Below are 26956 nucleotides of genomic sequence, written 5' to 3'. Positions count from 1 at the left end.
AGGATGCCTGATTATCTTCAATTTTTTGCCTTCATAGTCTTGCCTGTGAGAGGAATTGCGGCCGCCATTTTAGGTGTGTAATGTATGCAAAGGAGGCTTGCTCTTCGGTTTTCTTGACTTTTCTGTCTCCCAAAGTGAAGTGAAGTTCATCATGCTTCTTTACCTTTAAAGGTTCACTGGCACATGAAGGTTGTTATTTTCTAGGGTTTTGGCTCCTTTCCACCTCAGTACTTCAACGTTTTACTTAAGCACTTTTTGTTCCTATAACGTCTAATGCTGTGGTCTGAGACTGTATACTCCTAGTATTGTAATATTTGGCTCCGAGACCACGTAGGCTACGCCAGCTGTGAAAATTGCACCAGCAGTGTTGGTCTCATCAGCAGTGACGGTTACGCCAGTACCATAGGTCTTTGGAGTCTGCTCTAGTGCTCGTCTGGTATCACCTCATATTACATTGTTTTCTGGCTCATTCTTATATTGTCACAATGGCTAATGACTCACCTAATCCAAAACTGTCTAATACTGGAGCCAAATCCAAAAGACCCAAAAATGACCCTCCTTCTCCCATTAAGTCTCCCACAAATCCTGTCCTAGACTCTATTTTGGAGGAGGTTCGTGGTATCCAACCGTTCATGATCGCCACCAACGAAAAACAAACAAATTGAAGAGTGCTGGATGGTTACTATTTGGTGCCCTGCTGTTGTGAGCGCTGGTCGCGCGCCTTCTCTGCTGGCTATTTTTAAAACTTCCCGTTTTTTCTCCATTTTTTGTTTATTTTAGTGCCTTCTCCCCTGCTTTTAAACGCGCTTTCTGGCCCCTACCTTGCACCTTAAAACAGGAATCACCACCGCTGTTTGGCGGGTCCGGGTTTCCGGGAGGCGGAGGGTTTGAGCGCCATTTTGCGTTGGGAGGAAGCGCGAGCGCCATCTTTGAGCGTCCAGGTCACCTGGGACGCCGAGACGACGCTATTTAGGGCGAGCTGACCGGAAGGTGAGCCTGCTTAGTGCCCCTTAGGGCGAGAATACTATTTGGTGCCCTGCTGTTGTGAGCGCTGGTCGCGCGCCTTCTCTGCTGGCTATTTTTAAAACTTCCCGTTTTTTCTCCATTTTTTGTTTATTTTAGTGCCTTCTCCCCTGCTTTTAAACGCGCTTTCTGGCCCCTACCTTGCACCTTAAAACAGGAATCACCACCGCTGTTTGGCGGGTCCGGGTTTCCGGGAGGCGGAGGGTTTGAGCGCCATTTTGCGTTGGGAGGAAGCGCGAGCGCCATCTTTGAGCGTCCAGGTCACCTGGGACGCCGAGACGACGCTATTTAGGGCGAGCTGACCGGAAGGTGAGCCTGCTTAGTGCCCCTTAGGGCGAGAATACTATTTGGTGCCCTGCTGTTGTGAGCGCTGGTCGCGCGCCTTCTCTGCTGGCTATTTTTAAAACTTCCCGTTTTTTCTCCATTTTTTGTTTATTTTAGTGCCTTCTCCCCTGCTTTTAAACGCGCTTTCTGGCCCCTACCTTGCACCTTAAAACAGGAATCACCACCGCTGTTTGGCGGGTCCGGGTTTCCGGGAGGCGGAGGGTTTGAGCGCCATTTTGCGTTGGGAGGAAGCGCGAGCGCCATCTTTGAGCGTCCAGGTCACCTGGGACGCCGAGACGACGCTATTTAATGCTCGCTGGTAGCGCGCAGCGGTAACGCGCAGCGGAGCGCCTTCCCTGCGCCTGAGTCGTGCCAGAGTCCTGCCCGTCTGCGCTCGTCCGCGTCTCGGAGGCGGACGGGGCTGGACTCTGGCTGTCGGCGCTTGTAGCTTGCTTGTCTACAGGTTGCCTTCTTGTAGCTTGGGGATGTTGGTGTACAGTGCTGCCACTTTGTATGCCTTGCGCCCCTCATACTCGGCCTGTCCTGTTCTTTTTCCTGGTGGCCGCCGCTTAGGCAAAGGTTGCCCCGTGTGCAACTGGCACTCAACAGGACCACCTACCTGTGCTCATCCTACCCCTCCCCAACATTGTCACTGCGCGTTGCTTAACACCAGGTCCCTTCCTCGTCACACCTTAGATATTTGGGATCATCTCACGCAGTCCAAGATCTCCTGCTTATTTTTAACTGAGACTTGGTTGGGAGTGGGTTCGGAACCTGACATTGCCTGTGCCGTTCCGCCCAACTATACCATTTTAAGGAGGGATAGAACGGAGGGAAGAGGTGGCGGGGTGGCCCTGATAGTGGACAAGGCTTTCGTCTGTTCCTCCTTTGCGGTCGACAACATTGCCGGCTGTGAAGCCTTAGGTTTTACGCTCCACGTATCGGCGTCCCAGACCTGTACTGGCATTCTCCTCTACAGACCTCCTGGTCCTATTGGGTCCTTTTTTGAGGATTTGCAGTCGGCCCTTTCTGTACCATGCATGCGCTCGGCGCATTGCATGCTACTAGGCGATCTAAACTTTCATATGGATTGTCTTACTGACGCTGATGCCGACAAACTTCGTGATATCACGGCGATGTTAGGGCTAGCCCCTTTTGTTCACAGCCCCACTCATGTGAAAGGCCACACGTTGGATGTCATATTTTCCTCTAGGCCTATTGAGGCGTCCCCTCCACTCCCGGTCTTGTGGTCAGATCATTATCTGCTAAACTTTGCCTTAATTCTTGATTCTAAAGCTAGCCAAAGGGCTTTTAAGGTAGGGTCCCGGCAGTCCAGAGCCTTCCATCTTGTGACAGCTGAAATGCTCTCTGATGCTCTTGGCCAATACCCGTGCCAACTGACCGGGGATCTGGAAGCAGATTTAATCCTGGTCCAGAATTGGATGCAGGCTAGATTCGAGGAGCTGGCCCCTTTGAGGGCTGCTAAAACCGCCCCTGAGTTGAACTCAGCCCCTTGGTTTTCCTCCACTCTTCGCATAATGCGTCAAGAATGTAAGAAGCTGGAAAGGCGCTGGCGGCGCAATTATGAGCCGGTGGAGAAAACGAAATACAGAGACGCGACAAAAGCGTATTATAAACAGATTGCCTCAGAAAAAAAGAGTTATCTTGAACAGAGAATCGACAAGGCTGATAATGTCAGCCGAGAACTCTTTAGAGTTGTGAAGGAGTTTGTGAACCCAGTGGTAGCCACTCCTGTTCACTCACATACGGAGGAATGGATTAAACAGTTGGCCGACTTTTTTGTGACCAAAATCCTAAAGATTCAGGCCACCTTTCCATCGGTGGACTCCCGTATGGCTGACGCCTTTTTAGACCCCTGTAGGGATGACTCTGGGCCCACATTATCTGTTTTTCCTCAGCTGCCCTGCGAAACGTCGCTGGAGTTGCTATCCCGACTGAAATCTGGCTCGCCACTGGACGCCTGTCCGGCGCAATGCCTGGGCAGGGTGGCCCCAGCGTTGAACAGCTTGCTGAACCCCCTGCTGAATCTTTCATTGAGCTCGGGGGTTGTCCCACGACAGTGGAAACATGCACTTATCCTGCCGTTGATCAAGAAGCCTCTGTTAGACCCCCTGCAATGGGCTAACTATCGTCCGATCTCCCTCCTCCCTGCTCTGGCAAAGGTGTTGGAAAAACATGTTCAGCTCACTCTTTCCACCTTTATTGAAAACAACAATTTGTTGCATGACTCCCAGTCCGGCTTTCGTGCAAATTATAGCACGGAGACCGCTCTGGTAGAGGTCACGGACACCATCAGGGAGATACTCGATCAGGGGGGACGGGCGATGTTGGTCATGTTGGACCTTTCGGCGGCGTTCGACACCGTCCCACACGCAGGCCTTCTCTCAAGACTCAGGGAGATTGGTCTGCGAGGGACGGTGTTGGACTGGTTTCAATCCTTTCTTGCCGACCGCCGACAGGTGATCTGGGCTCCGCCGTTCTCGGCGGAAATGCCTGCGCTGGAGGTGGGGGTGCCTCAAGGATCTATCTTGAGCCCCACCATTTTCAACATTTACATGGCCCCTCTAGCGGAGGTAGCGGAGGCGTTCGGGGCCCGGGTCATCTCATACGCTGATGACACCCAGCTTTTGTTCACTTGCAGGAAGGGTGAGGTCTTCAACGGCGGCAGAATTAAGGACTGTCTGAGCGCAGTCTTTGCGTGGTTCCAGCGGCACAGCCTGAAATGCAACTCAGACAAGTCTGAGCTGCTCTTCTTTGGCTGTGCCCCAGACTCGGACTGGAAGTCGTGGTGGCCCCAGGACATGTTCCCCCCTGAGGCTCCATCAGCTCAGGTAAAAAATCTCGGAGTGGTGTTCGACGTTGATCTGTCTTTCCGTCCCCACATCCTGGGACTTGCAGGGAAATGCTTCAGCATCCTCAAGATGCTTAGAAAATTTCTGCCCCTGCTCTCTTTGCAGTACCGCAGGAATATAGTTCAGGCGTTGGTGGGATCACGCCTGGACTATGCAAATGCGCTCTTCGCGGGCCTACCTAAATATTTGTTATCTAGGTTGCAGGTCATACAGAATTCGGCGGCCAGAGCCATCTATGGCCTGCCGAGGAGAGCAAGAGCCTCAGTGCTCCTAGCCAGGCTTCACTGGCTACCAATTGCGGAGAGAATTAAATTTAAACTCCTCACATTGGCGTTTAAAGCTCTCCATGCGACCGGCCCTTTCTACCTGAGGAAGCGCACTGCTTTCTATGTGCCACGGAGGTCTCTGCGGTCGGCGGACCTGGCCAAAATGGAGGTGCCTGTGGTCAAACGTGTGCGGATGGGAGGTCGCTCCTTCCAACACGTAACAGCTTGCCTGTGGAATGCACTCCCTCTTTCCCTCCGGAAAGCAAATAATCTCTTGGCCTTCAGGAAGGAGCTGAAGACTCTGTTCTTCACCTAGTAACCCGCGTTTCTGCAGTTTGTTTACCTTTTGGTTTTTCTGTTTTTAGGGGCATCTTTGCTAAAGCGCCGGGACACCCTCTGGGGTAGCCGTGCGCTCTAAAAGTGTGCCTAACATTAACATTAACATTATGGAGGGCAAGCTTTTGAACCTGGAGAAACGTGTGAGCGATATTCAGGATGCTTCTGCTAAAATTCCCTTGTTGGAAAAAGGAAATCCATAAATTGAAATTGAACACTGAGGACCTTGAAAATCGTAATCGAAGGAACAATCTACGCGTTTATGGTATTCCAGAAAATGTGGAGGGGCTGGACATGGTCTCTTTCCTGCGGAAATTTCTACATGAACTATTGGATCTTCAACCCTCGTCTCACCCCCTCAACATACAGAGAGCTCATCGTTTGGGTCGTTTGAATTCCAATGCTACTAAGCCTCGTGGCATTATTATGCTGTTTCTTGAGTTCACAGAGTTAATGGCTGTACTGAAGGCTGCTCGGCTTAAACGACTACTTCAATGGTCTGGTCACAATATCTTCATTTCCCAGGATCTATCGACCGCCATTAATGCCCGGCGCAAGGAATTCTTGAACCTTCGTCCACTTATGAGACAGTTGAATATTCAATATGGTATTCTGCATCCCTGTTTCTGCAAGATCACGCACAATGGGCGTACCCGATCATTTGATGATCCTCATACGCTTCACACGTATTTACAAAGTGTCTCCTCCTCCAACATGGTCTCCGACTAATTGATGCTTTTCTTCCTCTTGTTCTCCAGTGTTACTTTTCCTGCCTTCACTTTGGCTTCTTTTGAATTATATATATTTCTTTTTCTTTCACTCTCGGTTTCTGTCCCTGAGGTTCCTCTTTTCCTTCCCTGTTTAGATTTATGTCCTTTCTTGGAGGCTCGTGAGGAGTTGTCCCCTCTTTGGTGTATCTGCGTTCCAGCTCTCTTGGATGTTCTCCTCTTCCCAGACCAGGCTCTTTGGCCTTGGTCTGTTTACTCTTCTCTTTACCTTTTTCACTTGTTTCCTTTCTTCCTTTCCTCTCTCTTGTTCTTCCCCTCTATGGCTTTCATGTTGCTTACCTCTTCTCCGCTCAGGTTATTATGCCTTGTTCTGCTTACTCTTTTCTTTCTTCTCTTCATCTATTTTTCTTTTCTTTTTTCCTATCTTCTGTTCTCTCTTTCTCTGGCTACTTTTTCTAGTCGTTTGTCTCCTTTGTTTATGTATTCTTGAACAGTTTTTCCTTCTTTATTTGTTCTGGGTGTTACCCTTTCGGACGTTTGATCCATTATATTTCAGTGTTGTGGGTGGGTTGGGAGTTTTACTCATCGTGTTCATTGATTGTCCGCGGTTTCCTCTTTTTTAGTTACCTCCTTGAAGTGTGTCATCTCCATTTGTCGCCCATCCCTCCCTCCTACCACCATGTGTAATTTTGTATCGTGGAACGTGCGAGGTCTCGGTCACCCTGTCAAGCGTCAAAAGGTATTGTCTCATTTGTCTAAACTTAATTCGCAGGTTTTTCTCCAAGAAACCCATTGTTCTGATGTTGAATCTCTTAAGTTAAAACGACAATGGGTGGGGCAAGTAGTATTTTCTCCTGCTGTTAGTAAAAAACGGGGGGTTGCTATTTTATTTCATAAAGCGTTAAATGTTCAAATCATTTCCTCCCAGAATGATGATGGACGTTGGGCATTGGCTAAGGTTGTTATCCAAAATAAAACATTGGTTTTACTAAACATTTATAGCCCGGTACGTCCAGATCCCAAATTCTGGAAAGATATTAAAGTCCTAATATCGTCCATCGACTGACCAGATTTTATAATCGCGGGTGATTTTAACCAATGGTTAGACCCTTTTTCAGATAGATTATCCTCCAGTAAGTTTCAACCTGATAAATCTTATAAGAGTTTTCAATCTGCCATTGCCTCTCGTCGTTTATTTGATTCATGGAAAATGTGTAATCCTGACATGCTAGAGTATACTTTTTTTTCTAATGTACACCATACACGCTCTAGAATTGATTACATTATGCTTAGTAATTCTCTACTTCCCTCTATCCAGAAATCTGTGATTGGTTCCATATTTATTTCTGACCATGCTCCTGTTTATACTTCCCTTGACCTCTCCCTCATCTCCTCTAAATTTAGTCGATGGAAATGTAATTCATTTCTCTTATCTGATACGGTCTTTATGAAAGAAATTGAGGGATTTTTTAATGAATATTTTGCCATTAATGACCCTTCAGACACCTCTATTCCTAATAATTGGGATACTTTTAAGGCTGCGCTTAGGGCATTTACCATATCTTATGTCTCTAAGAAAAAGAAACTTAACAGGAAGAAGTACGAAGACCAACTTCTGAAAATTAAAGGGCTTGAACATTCGTACTTCTCTTCCAACTCCCCCTCTGCACTTCAGAATTTAATCCAAGCTAAATCTGACCTAAATAAAATTATCACCAATGAAGCTTGTAATACCCTCCTTAAAATCAAATCCAAATTCCATGGTGGTCAAAACAAAGCGGGCAAAAGGTTGGCAAACTATTTAAAAATCAAGTCAGAACGCAAAACTGTAGGCCCCATCTACAATGATTCGATCAATAAACTTGTTTCATCAGATGAAGATATTGCTGAAGTATTTCATAATTATTACCCATCTTTGTACACTGACGATACTCATCCCTCTGAAGTAAACTTTTCCTCCTTTTTTGAAGGCCTTCCCTGGCCTCCTCCCCTTGCAGATGAATTTGCGTTACTGAAAAAGGATATTACTCTCCTCGAAATTACTCGAGCCATTAATTCCCTTAAAAAATCAAAAGCTCCAGGCCCCGACGGACTGCCCGTTGAGTTTAATTCTGCTTTTCATGCCTTTTTTGCTCCTAAGCTCCTACAATTGTTTAACTCCTTCATTGCAGATGCTAAGGCTTCTGGGTCCTTTCTTGATGCACTAATTATAATCCCTAAGCCCGATAAAGATCATTCACAATGTAAAAATTTCCGCCCTATTTCATTAATTAATGACTGCAAAATTTTTGCTAAAATTCTGGCGTCCCGTCTTGACTCCGTTATTCCTCTTTTAGTTAAAACGGACCAAGTGGGTTTTGTGAAGGGTAGGCTTGCTGCTGACAATGCTCGCATGTTCTCCAATGTTATTGCCCATAGTAAAAATCTTAAGGTTCCGATGGCAGCTCTGTCCTTGGACGCGGAGAAAGCGTTTGACCGCATTAATTGGCAGTTCATGTTTCGCACCCTCCAATGGTTTGATTTTGGTCCCTCTTTCATTTCCCTAGTTACACTCCTTTATTCCTCTTCCCGAGCCAGCATTTTTGTTAATAATCAATTTTCGAAGTTTTTTCCCCCTGTCTAGGGGCACACGGCAAGGCTGTCCTCTTTCTCCTTTATTATTTATTTTATGCCTTGAACCCTTTTTAGAACGTATTCGTTCCAATCCCAAAATTGTTGGCTTCAAACTCCCATCTACTGAGATTAAATGGTCTGCGTATGCGGATGATGTACTGGTATATATGGCTGACCCTATTTCTTCCCTTCCACATTTTTTGAATGAGGTACGGTTGTATTCCTCCATATCGGGTTATAAGCTCAATTTATCTAAAACTGAAGTTCTGCCCCTAAATGCGATCTGCTATCAATATATGTTTGGTGATACTGAATTTGCATGGTGTCCCTCTAAAATTAAATACCTTGGTATATGGTTCTCATCATCCTTAGTTGACACACTTAAATTTACTTTTGACTCTCTTAAAGAAACTCCAATCCCTTCTTCAAATTTGGGCCCCCTTATTCCTTTCCTGGTGGGGTAGATTGGATACGATTAAAATGATGGTTACTCCTCATGTCCTCTATACTGTCTCTATGCTCCCTTACAAAATCCCTAACTCATATTTTTCTCGTATTAATTCTATTTGTACTACATTTTTGTGGAATGACAAACACCCTCGTATTGCTTTACATAAATCGATCCGTCCTAAAAATGACGGTGGTGTTCGATTTCCCAACTTTAAATCGTATCACTCCGCCTTCTTGATTAAACAGTCCTTTGCATTAGTCTATGATTTATTGGATAATCCTGTACCTAAATGGGTTCTCCTAGAACGTTCTTTCTTAAAAGGTTTTTCATTCCAACATATTGTATTTATGACACTGTTCCTTTTTGACTAAATTCCCTATTTTAAAACTCTCCCAAACACTACTTCATACTGCATTCTCTTCTAATCTCTCCCCCCTCCAATGTTTCTTATCCTCCGTTGTGTGGTATAATAAATTCCTTAAATACAAAGGCAAATCGTTTTACTTCAAATATTGGAAGGAGAAGGATATTTTGTTTGTTCATCAGTTTTTTGATGGCAACTCTATCATCCCTTTCCATGTGTTACAAAATGTATATCACCTACACTCATCGTCTCTTAATGAATATACCATTATAACATCTGCCATTCACTCACACTTATCCTCTCTTTCGCCACCTGTTGCCTTTCCCAGTTGCACTCCTACCACTCAACTGTACCCTTTATTTTCAACACAACAGCCTAAGGCTGCTCTTATTTATACAATTTTGTTATCAAATATTAAGGATCGCCTTGAATCTAATACAGAGACTGCTTGGGAAATTGATCTTGCTGTCTCCCTCTCTGTCTCGTTGTGGGATCGTATAAGGTCCAAACTAAAGTCTCAATTTCTGCTCGTATTACTCAATCCTTGTTCTTCATTTATCACAGAGTTGTTATTACTCCTGTTAGTATCCATAAGTTCTCCCCAACTTCCTCTCCGCTATGTTGGTCATGCTCTAAAGAACTGGGTACACTTAAACATCAGTTATATGAGTGCCCTCCTGTTTTGTCCTTTTGGAATATTTGCATGCCAATATTTCATTGTTCCACCTCATTATCGCTATTGAATATTTTTCTAGGTTCATTATCAACTGATATTGATATTGTATCTTCCTCTGCTAGACAGTTGGACCTGTTAATTGCTCTTGCATTTAAAGTTATTTTATCACGTTGGAAGGATAACTCTAAACTTTCTGTACATACATGGGGGAATTTCATTTGTGATGAACATAGGATCGCTATTGCTTCCTCCTCTTCTATTCCCCTAAAAATCAAATCTGATCTTTGGCTCCCTTTTACTACGTATCTTTCTTCTAACTCTCCTAGTTAATTGCTTAAATTTATTCCCACTTGTTTACCCTTATTGCCTCTAATTCTTCCTTCTCTTTTTCTTTCTTCTACTCTTCTCTTTTTTCTTTCCCCTGTTTATCTTTCCTCCTTCCTTTTTCCCTTTCCATACTTTCTTCTCTATTACTACTTATGTTTTAGGCTCCTTGTTATTTTGTGATTTCTACCAATATCTATGACATATGTATGGTTTTCTCTTTAAAAATATCAATAAAAATGTTTTAAACAAGAAAAAACTCAACTTGAAATGGCCCTTGCAGAACGGGGAGGATGGGCGGGCGATAAGGAATCTGCAGCTAGATATCATCTCTACCAGATACATTGTTACCGAAGGTAAGTAATTAGTACATCTGATAAGGAATCTGCGGCTAGATGGCTCTAACTTAGAATAGATACCAAAGCCATACCCCACAGGAGACGGGTCTGCGACTGCACCCCACCAAGTTCCAATGAACCCAGCCGTCAACAAGTTGACGAAAAATAGTGGGAGCAGCAATGCCACAATGGCTGATCCCAAACCAGAATGTCTGCAAGGAGCGACTAACGTGGGAGGCAAGGGAACCTAAGACGCCGAGGGACAGCAGGAAAACCCATCAGAGTGAACAGTCAAGAAAGAGCACAGCACCAGAAGGGCAGTACGGAACGAGAAAGCCCAAAACCTTACGAAAAGAAGGGCCCAGAGAGGACAACAGACCGGGTGAGTACCCTGAACAGAGGAAGCACTGTGGAAGCGCACCATTGAGGACACCTGGGACAGCAGCGGGAGGGTCTGACCAAGGCCAGGAAGATCCAAGCTCACGCGAGAGCATACTTGGGAGTGCACAATTATCCATTTCCAAAGATATTGGAAAGGGCAGAGATAAAAGCACAAAATCAGGACTACAAAAAGTAGATGCGGACTGCGTAAGTACCCAGGCTAGAACGTGTGCACAGCCAGATTCACACAAAGAAAAGTAAGTCACAAGGAAGTGCCGCGAGATTAGTCCAGATGCGAGAGATGCTTTACCAGGTACAGAACCTGTGAAAGGGACCTGTGAAGCGAACACACAGAAGGAAGGACTGCACGTACAATAAGTCCATGGCAGACCCACAGACACCGCAACGAGAACCTACTGTGTGTAGATTTCAAACAGTAGCATATCAACCAGAAGGATAAATGGCATACAGAAATAAGAGTGCACCATATGTAGCAACAGCCATGTACAGCAGAAGCGAACTGAAAAAGTCCAGATCCAGAAGTGATACCAGTCACTCAGTATGGAGGAGCTGCAGTGGCACACGAGGCAACCGGAAGGGTGACCAGTACAGGAATCCCAGTACAAAGCACACATAGCAGAATATGAATCGAAAAGAGATGTACACATAAGAACAAAGAGGACAATGAACATCCTAAGGAGAGCACCTCTACAGAGCAGCAGCAGCCTGAAGTAGAAGAAATCCAAAGACCTCACTCGTAGGGCCCGAGCCGGGGACTTACCTCGTAAAGAGGCACAAAGCAATGTACATGAACAGCACGAGTGAAGAAGATGCCACCATGCAAGAACAAAGCACAATAAGCACTACCCACCACAAAAGAGGAGGGGAGAACCAGGCATCCGAAAATGGCAGCTGCCTGTAAGAGTGAACACAGTGGGGGGCAACCACCAGACGTGCATACAACATAGAAGTGCGCCTTGGCAATCTGGCGCACCTTAAGGCAGCGACATGGCACTAACCAAGGCCACTGACTGGTAGGGCAGCGACAGGGTTCTGACCAAGGCCATTCACTGGTAGAACATCCGCAGAACCATGCAGAAGTGAAGCAGACAAGGAATGAGTCTGAAAAGGACCTTTCTGGAGAAACAAACTATGCAGAAACCCAGAGAAAGGGAGCATCTATACTTGCAAAGGAGTGCCACGGACGAACTGCAGACTCCAACGGATAGGTCAGAGAGCGATGCCAAAGGGCGGACCGTATGAATTTGAAAAAGACCATAGTCAGAACTGCCGGGTAAAGCCCTTAGAAAAGACTCCACAGGAGCCCACCAAAACTTGTGTAAGGGAGGCAGCTACATAGCCAATAAATACCCCACATAGGGCAAGCCTGAACCCCAGCCAGGGGCACCTCTTGATCCGAGGCTCATAGACCGAGGATCACAGAACAGAAGCAGCATTAAGTGGCCGATGAGCCGCAATAAGGAAAACAAAAGCAGTGACAAGCAGACTAAACCACCTGGGCATTACAGCATGAACACAGGGCTTAGAACAACACTGCACATGGAAGGAACTGACCATAAAAGGATGTCAAAAACATGATAGTATGGCAGACTAGATAGGAGGCGGTTGACTGCTGAGTCCACGTGACTGTTAAAAAGTGATACTCCATCAAACAGCAAATCGCGTAAACTCTCCCGAAAATTTTCAGGGGAAACCACCATCGCGCAGCCAAGCATGGCGACGCAGAGCGACAGACCTGGCCATTGCCCGAACCATAGAGTCGGTAGAATCAATAGCCGATCGAATAGTAAACTGTGCCATGTCCCAGACATGATGGAGACGAGCTAGGTCAGCACAAGGACCCTCTGCAAGAGAGGGAAGACCACCTTCCACCGAGTCCCAAAGGGCAAAAGTAGCCCGTGCGAACACACAAGTTGTGTTCAATGCATGGACGCCCGAACTAGTGGACGCAAAAATATGACGTCCACAGGTCTCCAACCAACGAGACTCTTTGGTGGGACGCAGTAACGGGAGAGAAGAGGATGGCTGCGTGGCGAAAGCCACCTGGACGACCAGGCTCTGAGCCCTAGGACGAAGGGACAAGCATACATGATCATGCGGAGCTGGACGATGCCGATGTACAATGGCCCGATCTACAGGGTCACCCGAGGAGGGCCGTGCCCAAGTACCAAGAAAGGCATCGAATAATAACCTACCAAAAGGCAGTAAGCGCTCCCCCTCTACCTCATCCTGGTGGAGAATATGCAGCAATGGCTCGATAGATAAATTGACCGAAGCATGCTGTACGTTTAAAAGAGAAGTAGCCTTGCGAACAGCATTTGCAAATGCAGCATTAGTCTCTGTAGCAATTCTAGGTGGCGATAACAGATCGGAAGGGGACGGTTGAAGGCTAACTCGTCCAATCAAAAAGTAAGATGCCGCAGGTGGAGGAACTGGTGGCCACTGACCAGGGGGCAGCGGAGTCAAAGGGCAAGGAGACACTCCTGGTTGAACTGGAGCTGTGTCCTCCTCAAACAGAGGTACAATAGGGTCAGATGCCCGCACCAGCGTCGAGACGGCGTTGTATCGACGTTGAGAATAAGCAGAGTCTAATTGGCCCTGTCTGGGACCGGCGTCGACTCACCCCTACCGAGTCATGTGGAGAGGAAGGATGTTGACAAGGAGTCGAAACCCGTGATTCTGCCATCGTCGACACAGGAAGCCGCTAAGGGCTATGTGAAGCTCAACGTCTGACTGGGATGCCTGTTCCGGCCGTGTCCAGACGTCGCACCGACTCCGGAACCCGAGTCGAGGGACTCGGCCGGCGCCGAGGACGAACGCGCCGGCGAAGATCCGACCTGAGTCCCTACCGCCACTGTGGGGCCCAACGGCGCGCCAGGGAGAGGAGATGACCCAAAAATTGAGTGCAGAGCCCTGAAATAGGCTTCCATTTGGGACAGAGTCGCCCCATCACCCGGAAAGGGTGGGTATAAGGGGTTCGACTCCAGGGGACCGGCGTCCGGCAAGGACTGTGAGCTCGGCTGTCACGATGAAGGGAGGCAGACTACCTCAGTGACTTGTGCTTCCGCTTACCTACGTGAGGCAAATGACATGCACGAGAACTACTTTGCGACCGGACTCGAACAGAAGCCCGAGTTGGAGAGCAGAGCTGAGGCGCTGAGCAGGGCATCCAACAGCTTCATCCGGCACTCCCGCAGGGATTTCGGCCACATCTGCTGGAGTCGTGGTGCGCTCCTAAGCACCCCATGCATATCACGTGCGGGTCGGTCGCCGACATTTGCCGCACGCACGTCTCACACGCCTTAAAGCTCAAAGGCATCACACTGTTCACGTATGCCTGAAGGCATCCCAAAATACCAGTTAACAGGCCAGGCCAGGCCAAAGGAATCGCTTACTCCTGGATCCGCGTTGGGACGTGGAAAAGAAGGATACTGGCGTCAGTGCGCCGGGAGGGACTTATATGGCTTCACTGACGTCATGTCCGCGGACGTCAGGGCGGAGCCATGCGGTGCGGTCCCCAGGTGCGCAGAGGTGGTGCTGCATAAAATTTCCAGATCCACTCTGAGGCCTGGAGATATTCTAAGGAATCTGCGGCTAGAGGTCTCTATCAGATGAAGAGAAATCACTTGTGTAACCATCTTGAATTTTGCTTGAAGTCTAGAACTCTACCCATCAGCAAAAGACCATCTTGTTAAACATTCAAAAGAGAACTGAAAAAAGCTGCTGTTAGTGCATCACAATCACTTGATTTATGTGTTTCTATTCTCATCCTCAATATGTTGCTGTGCTGTTGGGTGGTGCTTGAAGGATCACTGGAGATCGGAGTCACATGCCCTCCATACCTGTTTTCGCCTGAAGAGCTCTTCTTCCTCACGACGCTTCTGCTCCTCCTGCAATCTCTTCTCCTCACGGCGTTTTCTCTCTTCCTCAGCCACCCTCTTAGCCCTGAGTTCTGCATCTCGTCGTTCTTGAAGCTTTGGGGAAAAGATGAAACAAGAAATTGGTAAAACGCATTTCTTTAATGCAAATAGTGTAGGTAGCTGGCTCTGTATTAACTATACCAAAATGAGGTATAGTGTGCACAGAGTCCAGTGGAACAATAAAGGTAGGTAGAGGTAAAAGTAGATAGCACCTCACTCTCTATTTGTGGTAGTGTGGGCAAGTATTAAGGCTTTATCAGAGGGTAGCATTAAGCATTTATTGTACACACTCAGGCAACAAATGATGTCACACACTCCGACTGAACTCAGACCAATTTGTTTGTATAAAAAATACTAAGTTATTTTATTCCTTAGAACCAAGACAAGCCTAGTGCAGGTAAGTAAAATTAATTCCTTCCGAGCAATGTTTTACTGTTTAATGCAGATTAAAATGCAGTTAATTGAATTACAGGTTAGTAAATGTTTCAAAATTACTTTTCAGTTACTTTACTGATTACTTTGTACGTTACTTTTTAAGTCACTTTTTCTACGCAGTGTGAATTCCCTAGATATCACACTGGGACATTTCCTAGAGAAAATGTAACTAAACAGTTTTTGTACCTTTGCAGTTTTTCAAGTTCTCATAAAAAACAACTCCACACTTGAAACAATTTATGGAAAAAACGTCAATGTATTCCTATCAAGAAAAATGAAGTTAACTGTAAGCAGGTAGGTACTTGTTTGTGGGAGTTCATATTCTGGGGATAGAACCAGGGTTTCCCCAGGGTCTAGGATGCACTCTTGAAACACCCTCAGCGGCACTAGGGCGGCCGGGTGCAGAGTGCTGAGGCCCAATGTTATCCAATGGGGGATAGGGGGCCTCCGGTTGGTGGCTACTCACAAGCAGTCAAAAGTGGTCAGTTCCTGCTCGGGCAACCTGAACTCAAAACGTGCACAGCTGTGGGGTTAAATACGGTCAGGATTTTCTTATTGTCCATTAATTAATGACAGATAGTACTAACCAAATTTTTAACAATTCTCAAGAATGCAATTTATTACTCATTGCATGATTAGCAATAAAGCCAGTCACTGTAATTAATGGATATATTTTTTCAGGTTTGCCCCTGACGAAGGGACCACCAGTCCCGAAATGCATTGGGCTGGATTCTGAACCCTCAATCGTCATACACATATGTACTTTAATGATGAAATATTATAAGTCATTTAGCGATTATTTCATAAAAAGAACATAATGTTAAAAATATTGCTAACCATGCAATGAGTAGTAAATTGCATTAATGAGAATGTTAAAATTTTGGTTTGTATTATCGGTCATTAATTAATGGATAATAAGAAAATGTAGACTGTATTTAACCCCACAGCTGTGCACGTTTGAGTTCAGGTTGCCCGAGCAGGACCGGACGATTTGAGTGATAGTACATGCTAGGCAGTCATAGGCAAACGTAGCACGCCATTAAGTTAAAAAAACAGAGTAATTTAAATTCAAATCAATAAAAACAGGTGCGCACAACCCACTCTTTCACAGTTTAATAATTCTATTCACAAGCAGGCCACAAGGTTGTGGGAGCAAGGCTCCTGGTATTAGGCTCAGGGTAAAGGGTGATCCGTTTTAGTAGACAAGGTGAACCCGCAACGGCAGCTGGGTGCAGGGTGCTGTTTTGGAGTCATGTGCCTTTTTGTTTTCAATGAGAGTTGCCGGTTTTGGAATTTGGCTGCAGGCTCGGTCCAAGAAGACTTGCAGGAGGAACCAACAGTTCGGCAGGTAAGTTGGAGGGCTCGGGGACGTAGGTGCACCTCAAGTTTTCTCCAGGACGCAGGGCGGATGGATGCAGGGGTGACTTTTGAGGTCGGATTTCACCTTACCGGGCCACTCGCGGATGGTGGTGGTCTGCGTGCAGAGGCTGCAGGCAAAGTAGGAGAGTACTGGAGGGGTCAACCCACAGTGGACTCTGACTCTGGAGCGCTAGGGGACCTCGCTGGGTCCGGGTAGGCGACAAGTACAGTGGTGGTCCCAGGCGTCTGATTTCTTTGTCCTCAGCAGGCTCAGATAATTTCTTGGCTGCTATTTTTTAACAGAGCTACTGTTCACAGGAGATCTGGTCTTTGTTGAATGCAGTCAGCCCTCCCAGGGGTTCTGGAGGTCGCTGGCTGCAAGATAAGGCAACTTTTGGCACAGGATCTCTGGATACTGCTGACGGGCCGGTAGGGCTGGGGCCATGTCAGTTGAACAAGTTACTCACCTTCGGTAACGATATATCTGTAAGAAACATTAGTTAGTGATAGATTCCTTACCTTAGAATAACCCCCAGGTGTCAGACTGGATCCGGAAAGCTTTCGTCAGCAGTACCCCTGCACATCGGTAGTTGTCGTACAGCTCTGCGTATGTCGATGGCATCATAGTCGCCGAGATGACGTTGCTGGAGCAACTTCGACGCGCTCAAGGGCGCGGAAGCCAGTTCTGTACACTACTTTCCACGCCAGGAATGCAGAGCAATGCAAGATACCTGACCTTAACCCTAGAAATCAGTTAGCAGAACGGGGAGGATGGGTGGGGCGGTAAGGAATCTATCACTACTAATATTTCTTATAGATATATCGTTACGAAAGGTAAGTAACTTGTTCATATGGAAGAAACACGTTAGTGTGAGAAAATGCCTTCTTGCAAGGTATGCCCCCACTTTTTGCTGAATTGCTGATGTGCTTTGATTGCGTGTGCCCTGGGCTCTTGCCAACCAGGTGCCCAGGGCCTGTGTTCCTTCCCTAAAACTGTGTTGAAACTAAAACCCAATCGGTATCTCTGGCCACGTGTCAGCCCCTGGTAAATGGTACACTAGGTACTCAGGGCATTGTGACCAGATAAGACCCCTAAGGGCTGCAACACTTATTGTGCCACCCTTAGTGGCCCTGTACCTTGACACCTACACCCTGCCTTTGCAGGCTGAATGACATGGTGCAGAACTAAACAGAGTCGACATGGCACACATGCCTGTGTGCCATGCCCACAAACCCACTGCCCTGGCATACCTTAGTCACCCCTCTAGCTGGGTGCACTATGTCTGGTGTGGCACAGGTGCATGAGCCCTATCCCCCTACTGTACCCAGGGCCATTCCTGGGCACTGTAAGTGCAGTGTTGCCATTAATTAAGAGTATATGGTGCTGGGAGGTCTTTATTACGAACTCCACAGCACCATAATGGCTACACTGAAGACTGACAAGTTTGATATCAAACTTCTCAGCACATTAAACCCACACTGATGCCAGTGTGGGATTTAATGTAAAATGCACTACATGGAGCATCTTGGAGATGCCCCCTGAAACCTAAAATGCACGTCTTGTTTGAGAGTCTGCCTATGCTGCCACACAGCTGACATGTTGCTGGACCCCTGGGTGGAGAGCCCTCTGCTCTCCTGGGCCTGCAACAATGCACATCCTGGGTGAGGTGCTAGTTCTCCTCCCCCAAGATGGGCAGGGGGAATCTTCAAAGGCATACCCACTTTGTGAGCTTCTCCAGGCCACTTGCTGTACTCAGCAACTGTCCCTCACCGGTTCTGACCCCCACTCTGGCGAAAAGACTGCGGGAAACCCTACGTGAGGAAAGGGGGTGTGCCAGCCTGTGGCAACTCCACCCCTCAGCTGGGAGAGGCAAGGTGAAGCACAACTCCGGGCTCCGGCCATCTTGAGGATGGGGAGCCGTGTCCAATCAGAGAGGCTCTTGCCCCCCTCCCACAGGAGAGGAGCAGGATAGGGGGTGTACTCACTTCAGGACAGGGACCTATCGGTCCCTGCCCTTCCCCTACTTATAACGCCCCTAAATTTAGTATTTAGGGGCACCCTGAACCTTCCTTCCTTAGATCCAGATTTCGAAACAAGAAAAAAGACCAAGACCACCTGCGTGCAGCTGCTAACAAAAGGACAACACCAACTGACTTGGCCCCAGCCCTACAAGCCTGTTGATCCTTGAACCTGCTCCTGCTAAATCCCGGAGTCTCCTGCCGACAGCAACCTCGAGAACCCCAGAGGACCTGCCAGCCTCGACCCTCTTAGAGACTGGGACTCCCATGAGCAGTGGCTCTACTCAAACAGCAATACCCCTGGTTATAGCCGGGAACCGTGAATCCTGCAATCTGCACCTGCCTGTCAACAAAGACCCCGAGGACGTCCCCACGGCGATTCTAACCTGGAACCAGTGCTCAAGGACCCTCCGACGGCCCAGACGCCTGCAGCCTCAGATCCAGGGACCCCTCCAACCGCGACCAGCAGAGGGTAAGATTTCCCAACGTCAAAAGACAACCCTGCAGCCGGAGCCCTCCGGCCCCCTGTGCCCAACTCCGGGGTGTCTACCTAACCTCTAAGATCCCAACTTAGCCCTCGAAGTGTTGGTCGTTCTAGAAAGATCCTCAGTCCCAGAGCCTGCAGCCTTTGTTCACTTTCTAAGATCCACAACAACAATGGGAGAGGTAGGGAAATTCAAGGACACTCTCTCAGTCCCCGGTTAGATACAAATAAACTAAAACAGAGAGGTCAGATCAATCTCAAAAGACCACAGAGACGGAGTCAGATACGAATCACACACCCACTTTGGGTGGGAAGGAAAGCCCTCACACACCGACCTAGTCAGTGTCATGCTTCATCATCGGGCCCCACCAAAGAGGCCAAGTGCCTCTTCGGTGTGCTGCGACGCCAGAAAGACTGCGGAGCTGGTTGTGTGAGAAGGGCGTGCTGTGAGGTAAAATTAAAAGTGCCTAAAAAGGTATCGAAATAACAAATTTTAATAAGTGATCCCTAAGGCACAAAACAAAGAGTATTATGTGTCTGAATTTAGCTGCCAAGGTTTTAGGATTGGTTAAATTCAGAAATACTTACATCAGTCAACATGTTTCTGCCATATGGGTGGTTTCAATTTACCAAGGCATTCATCAGGACTAAACCCCGGCGGTATGGACTCTCTAATCGTCCACCCTGACCTGGGGACGTGAAAGTGAAAATATAAAAAAGGTGAAAAAGTGCTAAAAATAGAAGAGCGAGTTGCTCATTCCAAAAAATGCTCCAAATTGTGGAGTATCTCAGCACCTGTAACATGAAATACACAAACAAACACAGACAGACATACATATAATTAATATCAGCCATTATGTTTGATCATGGTGCTCCATAATATGTGGCATACGTGGTGTTCCCAAAGTAGACACTAAGTTTTAACACCATCCAAGTAGCTCTGTGGGGATGATATCGTTAACTCTGGGAGGTGAAGTGCTAGGGGTGTCTTTAAAAACTAAGGCAAATTGATAGAGGGGTTAAAAACACGATGTGTACTCCTTATGAAGGGATCAATGGACCAAAGGTCTGTGACCCCTTAAAATGGTAACTCAAACTTATATCTCACTTTAAAACAGGGCGCTACTTGCACCATGGGTCTCGGGAGGGGGGTTGGAGCGTGCCTGGCACATCCTGTGAAGAAAGAAAGGTTTGCTTGAAACCGCCGTAAAAACGGGTGAACACTTAGCTCGTTTTTGTAGAATGGCAGCGATCCTGTAGATGTAGTACACTCATGCCCTCAACGCTCTCAGCCCGCTATGAACCTGGGTGTTGCCTCAATACCGGACCCAGACGATGGAGAGCGGGGCCGGTGGCTGAGTGTTAAAAGCGTTTGCGCTGCGCGTCGTGCTCTTCCGGGTGGGCGTGTCCAACCAGAACGAGGTTTGGAACGTGCCCGCCCAGTCTGGAGAGGCGCGGCCGAAATCCTAAAAGAGGCTTGGAAGCCAGGGCCAATCAGATGTCTGGTCGGCGTGAATGCCGGTGTAGAGCTATTCAGCTCTAACTCGGGCTCAATTCATGTAGTGTACATAGGGATTCCTAACCGATTGATTAAATGATGGCAGTGTAAAGAATTACTCAATACAAGTCGTATGCAACAATGGATTACCCTATCGCTTAAATAATTCGTAGAGCACCTCGAAAGGGAAAATTATTACAGAGTGACACAGAGAGCCACTGGTACAGGAGTAAGTAATGTCTTATTCTGAGTCTTAAAGGGATATGAGATAGTTATGGTCGGGTGAACACTGTAGGAAAACCTGTGTAGATGGTCATATAGGTTTTTAGGCAAGTAGATATATGTGAATACACAACAGTTATTTGGAAAATGCCGAGATGGGTTTGATTAAGTGTGAGTAACGCGATATTCAGCTCAAGATAGCACAGTGTTCCACGGGATGTCATCGTTAAGGCCGTTAGTATTAGTGCCCAAGCGATACACCCAGCGTTGCTCTTTCTCAAAGAGTCTGTTAGTTATGTTTGTTGTGCCACTGACAACCTCGATTATAGTCCACCTCATGTCATTTGGTGTATGGTTACTGTCCAGAAAGTGACGGCTCAGCTTGGTTGTTACTTTTTTACATCTGACATTGCTCCGGTGTTCACAAATACGCTGTTTGACCTTGCATGTGGTCATGCCAACATAGCGAAGCTGGCAGGGGCAGGTAATCAGATAGACTACATTCATTGTGTTACAATTTGTGTGTTCTCTCTGTGTCCATATCTTCCCTGCTTCCAGCGATAGTGTTTTAGTTGCTTCTGTTAGGTGGCAGACGCTGCAGTCAGAGCAAGGGTAGTGCCCGGTGATTCTTGGCAGGCCCCATGCAGCAGTTACTGTAGGCATAACATGGGGTGGCTTTTCTTTTGGGCGAGTGTGCACCAAGGCATCTCTCAGACTCCGTCCTTTTTTAAAAGAGAAGAGGGGTTTCTCCCAGTTCTCTTTGCATGATGTTAAAATGTTCCAATGTTTATTAATTGTTTTTTTCATCAGATTTTCATCAGATTGGAAAGACACTTTCTAAGATCTCCATTGAATAACACTGAGCACCCGACAGCTCAAAAGCACCATGCACCCAGCCGCCCGAGTGCCGCTGGCAGTACAACTTTTTTCCTATTCTACTCCCCCATTTGCCGTGAGCAAGTGACTAGGAGCCCAGCTCCCACAGCCGCGTGGCCTGCTTGCCAGCAGCCAGCAACTGAAGGCCCCCTGCCTCTCATTAGATAACATTGGGCCTAACTACTGTAGTGTAGTTCCTATATTCCCAATAGGCTCTGCGCATTGGAATAATATATCCTATAGATTTGACGTAGGACTTACGTCTACTAGGTCTCTATCGAATATATTAGACTTAATTGTGAGTGCCAGCTAGCTCAGAGGTCACTAGAAACTTTCTTCAATAAACAAGAAGGGATTAGTTTCTGACAACCGCATAAACATGAGAACTTTGTTTCCCAAAGAATAAAACTAATCTTCAGAGTCGTGGAAACAATAGATAGATATTTTACTCAGTCAATCGTGCATGCTTCGTTTCATCAGATGTGCAGAGAAATAGAGAGACGGGTGTTTTCAATAAAAGGTTTATTGAACAGTCTTCTTTCTCATGCAAGTAAAGTGAACTGCTACAATCGTAATACTGGTAGCAAAGTATAATCCCCAAAAATATATGCAGTGTCCCAAAAAATATATGCTAGGATGTTGTTAGGTAGACTCCACGAATGGATGAAGGACCAGGATATTTTAACCCCCCTTCCAGGCTGGCTTTAGAAGTAAAACATCGACCATCGACCAGTTGTTCAGGTTACAACTGATACACTGGAAGCATATAGCTTTGGAGGGTGGAAGTTTGTAGCTTACATTGGTGGACTTAAAGTCTGCATTTGACATGGTGGATCGCGAACAGCTGTGGGGTATCTTGTTAGATATGGGGGCCCCACTGTATCTCTGTTACCAGTTTAGGCGCCTTCATTAGGGAACATTTGCCATGGTGAGGTTTGGCAAAAATGGGTATTTGACATCCCCTTTTCCCGTTGAGAAGGGGGTGAGGCAGGGATGTGTCCTTGCCCCAACCCTTTTCCCCCCTCTTTCTCTACGGGCTAATCAATGCTCTTCTTGACGTTAAAGATATTGACCCTCCCAAATTGGCGAACCGTAAAATGCCTGCACTGATGTTCGCAGATGACGCTCTGCTCCTCTCAAAATCCTCAATGGGGATGCAGCTTGTCTTAGACAAATTCAGTAAATTCTGTAAGAGGAGGAACTTGGTGATTAATATAAAAAAGACCAAATATATGGTCTTTAACGCGAACACGACCAATTGCCCACACCCAAGAATGGATGATAGAACTCTAGAGAGGGTCTCTATTTTTGATTATTTAGGACTTACCCTTCACAACAAAATGAGGTGGGATTCACAGATCAATAAGGCCAATTTAAAATTAACTCAGGCCATTGGAGGGATTTCAAAACTCCCATAAACTTCTGTTCTAAAGGCCATTAGCCAGCCAGTCGAAATTTTTTTAAGTACAGGCTAGGGGGTCCACCTTATACAGGGCAGAACTGTGGGGCCATCGCTCTGCGAATGCCCTCACAGTAACAGAAAGGAATATGCTACTTACAAGTATGCATCTGTTCTTGGCATGTAGAGCTGCAGGTTGTACATTTAGCATTTAGCAATAGATCGTCACCTGGTGTTGGGCTCGGATGATTGCAGGTTGTTGTCTTCTTGGAAGAAGTCTTTGCAGTCACGAGATAGGCGACTCCTCCCTTGGACAATACTGCGCATTGTCATCGACTCCATCCTCAGATTGTTTTTCGCCATGATGGGAAATGATGGAGTTAGTAGAAGTAAAGAGAAAGGATGTCCATGCGTGTGCATCTAAGTAAGATGAGTACTGGAACAGATACAAGTCCCGGGGAGGCGGGAGGGCATGTACAACTCTGCAGCTCTACATGCCAAGAACAGATGCATACTTGTAAGTAGCATATTCCGTTCGAGGCATAGGAGCTGCAGGTTGTACATTTAGCAACGATTGTGCAGCAGTGTCTCCCCTAGCGGTGGTCGCTTGTATCCGTTGCAGCATACTGAAATAGTGTTTTAAGGACAGCTTGGCCTACTGCAGCTTGCTGCTTGGCTTGCACGTCAACACAATAGTATCTAGTGAAGGTGTGTATGGTAGACCATGTTGCTGCCTTACATATGTCCTCTAGTGGTATGTTTTCTAAGAAAGCCATAGAGGCTCCTAGTTTGCGAGTGGAGTGCGCTCTAGGAGGAACTGTTAGTGTACGTTTTGCTTTTTGATAGCATATTTGAATACACTTGACAATCCATCTGGCAATTCCTCCTTTAGATATGGGATTGCCTTTGTGTGGTGAACAAAAAGATACAAATAGTTGTTTTGACTTTCTGAAGGATTTAGTCCTGTCTGTGTAGTATAAAAGAGCTCTTCTAACATCTAGAGTGTGTAGGGCCCTTTCTGCCAGAGTCGAGTTTTTGGAAAAACACTGGTAACTCTACTGATTGGTTAAGGTGAAAAGGCGTAATCACCTTTGGCAGGAATTTTGGGTTAGGTCTAAGAACCACTTTGTTAGGGTGTATCTGAAAAAATGGTTCTTCTATTGTGGATGCTTGTATTTCACTAACTCTTCTGAGAGAGGTGATGGCAACAAGGAATGCAGTTTTCCATGTTAGGAATTGCAATTCACACTTGTGTAAAGGCTCAAAAGGGGGTCCCATGAGTCTTGTAAGGACAATGTTCATGTTCCATACTGGGGCAGGTGTTAACCTAGGTGGGATTATTAGTTTTAATCCGTCCATAAATGCTTTTATCGCAGGTACTCTAAAGAGAGATAGGTGCTGTCTATTTTGTAAATAGGCTGCAAATGCTGCTAGATGCAGTCGTTTGGAAGAGTAAGCCAAATTGGACCTTTGTAGGTGTAGAAGGTAACAAATAATATTTTGGATGGAAACATCCAATGGATCAATATCATTGTGGTTACAGTATATTGCAAATCTTTTCCACTTAGCAGCATAACATGCTCTAGTGGTGGGTCATCTAGCTTCTTTAATTATGTTCATACATTCTGGTGGTAAATTTAAGTAGCCAAACTCTAAGACCTCAGGAGCCAGATTGCCAAATTCAGCTGGCTTGGTTCTGGGTGCCTTATTTCTCCATGGTTCTGTGTTAACAGGGATGGTGTGAGCCGTAATTTGTGATGTGGAACCAGTGAGAGATCTAGTAGTGTGGTGAACCACGGCTGGCGTGCCCATGTGGGGGCCACCAGTATTAGTTTGAGGGACTGTTGTCTGAGCTTGCGTACTACTAGTGGATTGAGTGGGAGAGGCGGAAAAGCGTACGCAAATCTGCCTGACCAATTCATCCATATTGCATTCCCCTCCGACCGCGGGTGTGGGAACCTGGCGGCAAAGGTTAGGCATTATGTGTTTTCGCAGGTGGCAAACAGATGTATGTGTGGGTGCCCCCACATTTGGAAAAATGGTTGTAGGACTTGTGGGTGCAACTCCCATTCATGAATCTGTTGTGATTGACGACTCAACAGATCTGCTATCCGATTGTGAATTCCTGGAAGGTGTTCTACAGTCAGGTGTATGTTTTGAGGGATGGCCCATCTCCAAATGTTCTGTGCAAGCTGGGACAGTTGCAGAGTGTGTCCCCCCCTGTTTTTGTATGTAATACATAGCTGTCATATTGTTCGTCCGGATTAGAACAGCTTTGTTTTGTACTTGGAGTTGAAAAGTTTTGAGTGCTAGGTAAATCGCTAGCAGTTCCAAATGTGGAGCCGTTTTTGTTGGCTGTTCCATTGGCCTAGAGTGGTATAGTGCAGGAGATGGGCTCCCCATCCTGTGAGTGATGCATCTGTTGTGAGCACTATTTGTGGAACAGGTTCTAGGAACGGCCGTCCCTTTGTCAAGTTTTTGGTGTTCCACCAGCAGAGAGCGATATGTACGGCTGTCTACCAACACCAGGTCTGTGAGCTGACCTTGAGCCAGATTCCACTGTTGTGCTAGACATTCTTGTAGTGGGCGCATTTGCAGTCTTGCATGAGGAACTATGAAGATGCAAGATCCCATCATGCCTATTAGTTTCATGAACACTCTGGCCTGAAGAGAGTGTTGGCATTGAAAAAGGGAGACTAAGCTCTGAATGTTTTGAATCCTGGCTTGACTGGGATAGGCTAGAGCTAATGATGTGTCTATGATAGCTCCTAGATATTGGTGAACGTGCGAAGGCTCTAGGTGCGACTTGGTGTAGTTTATCGTAAACCCTAAGTCGTGTAATGTTTGAATCGTTTGTTTTGTGTGTTGTACACACTGGTTGAACGATCTTGCTTTTATGAGCCAGTCGTCGAGGTAAGGGAAGACATGTATCTGTTGTCTCCTGAGATGTGCTGCTACTACTGCTAAGCACTTTGTAAACACTCGTGGTGCTGTTGTGACCTCGAATGGAAGGACTTTGAACTGATAGTGTTGTCCTTGTATGACAAATCTTAGATATTTCCTGTGCGCAGGATGTATAGGAATATGAAAATAGGCGTCCTTTAGGTCTAGTGTTGTCAGAAAGTCTCCCTGTTGTAGTAATGGGAGTACTTGTTGTAAAGTGATCATGTGAAAATGATCTGATTGAATGTAGTGGTTTAGGGGCCTGAGGTCGAGGATCGGTCTTAATGTCCCGTCCTTTTTGGGTATTAGGAATTACAGGGAGTAGACTCCTGTTCCTTGTTCCTGTAAGGGAACCTCTTGAATAGCATCTTTTTGTAGAAGTGCTAGAAATTCCTGTTGAAGCAGTGTTATGTGTTCTGTGGACATTGGACGCTGCCTGAGTGGTATGTTTGGGGGGGTTGCTGTGAGTTCTAGGCAGTAGCCATGTTGGATAATTTGTCTTACCCACCTGTCTGTCGTGATGGAATGTATCAAAAACAATGAGAGGAGTATCCCCTATGAAGTTGAAGAACAGACGTATCTGGAGGACAGGTTTTTGGCAAAAAGGAGGGTATTCTTCCTTTTGTTTAAAACCCCTCACTCACCAACCTAGTGGTGACATGCTTCATCATCGGGGTCCACCTTGGCATCCTAGCGACACCAAGGTGTGCTACGACACCTGTACTACAGTGGAGCGGGTTGTGACTGTGGGTGCGGAAAAAAATGTTAAAAATTGTCCTGGTTGTACTCAAAAATATAGTTTTCATTATAGAGCAACTGAACAATGTTAAAAATACGAGGGCGAGATCCTGGTAGGGGAGTTACGACCAAGCGATCTCTATATGTGTTGTGTGGTCAACATGTTTCTACCTTAAGGGCTATTGCCCGGTATTCATCAGGACCAGAAAAACAGGTGGACAGGAGGTGCGTGCTCCCTAAAAAGCACACCCGTGCCTTGATCCCCTGTGTGCCTACTGGCAAAATGGCCAGTGGTATATGCTGCTCAATAAAATAAGTGAGCAGACGAAATAGTGAAAAAGAGAC

The 26956-nt window shown here is 46.5% G+C and overlaps 1 protein-coding gene across 1 annotated transcript in view; it reads right to left on the bottom strand.

Moving 5' to 3' along the window:
• GIGYF1 (GRB10 interacting GYF protein 1) overlaps window positions 1-26956 on the bottom strand; it is a 1662840-nt gene that overhangs the window by 435129 nt on the left and 1200755 nt on the right. The window contains exon 20 of the mRNA XM_078668650.1: window positions 14561-14692. Within this exon, the coding sequence (XP_078524776.1) occupies window positions 14561-14692 (132 nt within the window). The remainder of the gene's footprint in view (window positions 1-14560; window positions 14693-26956) is intronic.

The sequence above is a fragment of the Lissotriton helveticus genome, chromosome 12 (assembly GCF_964261635.1).
Source record: "Lissotriton helveticus chromosome 12, aLisHel1.1, whole genome shotgun sequence".
In the NCBI taxonomy this organism is placed as follows: Eukaryota; Metazoa; Chordata; class Amphibia; order Caudata; family Salamandridae; genus Lissotriton; species Lissotriton helveticus.
The sequence above is the reverse complement of the archived record's forward strand: the minus strand, read 5'-3'. Positions and strand labels throughout refer to the sequence as shown.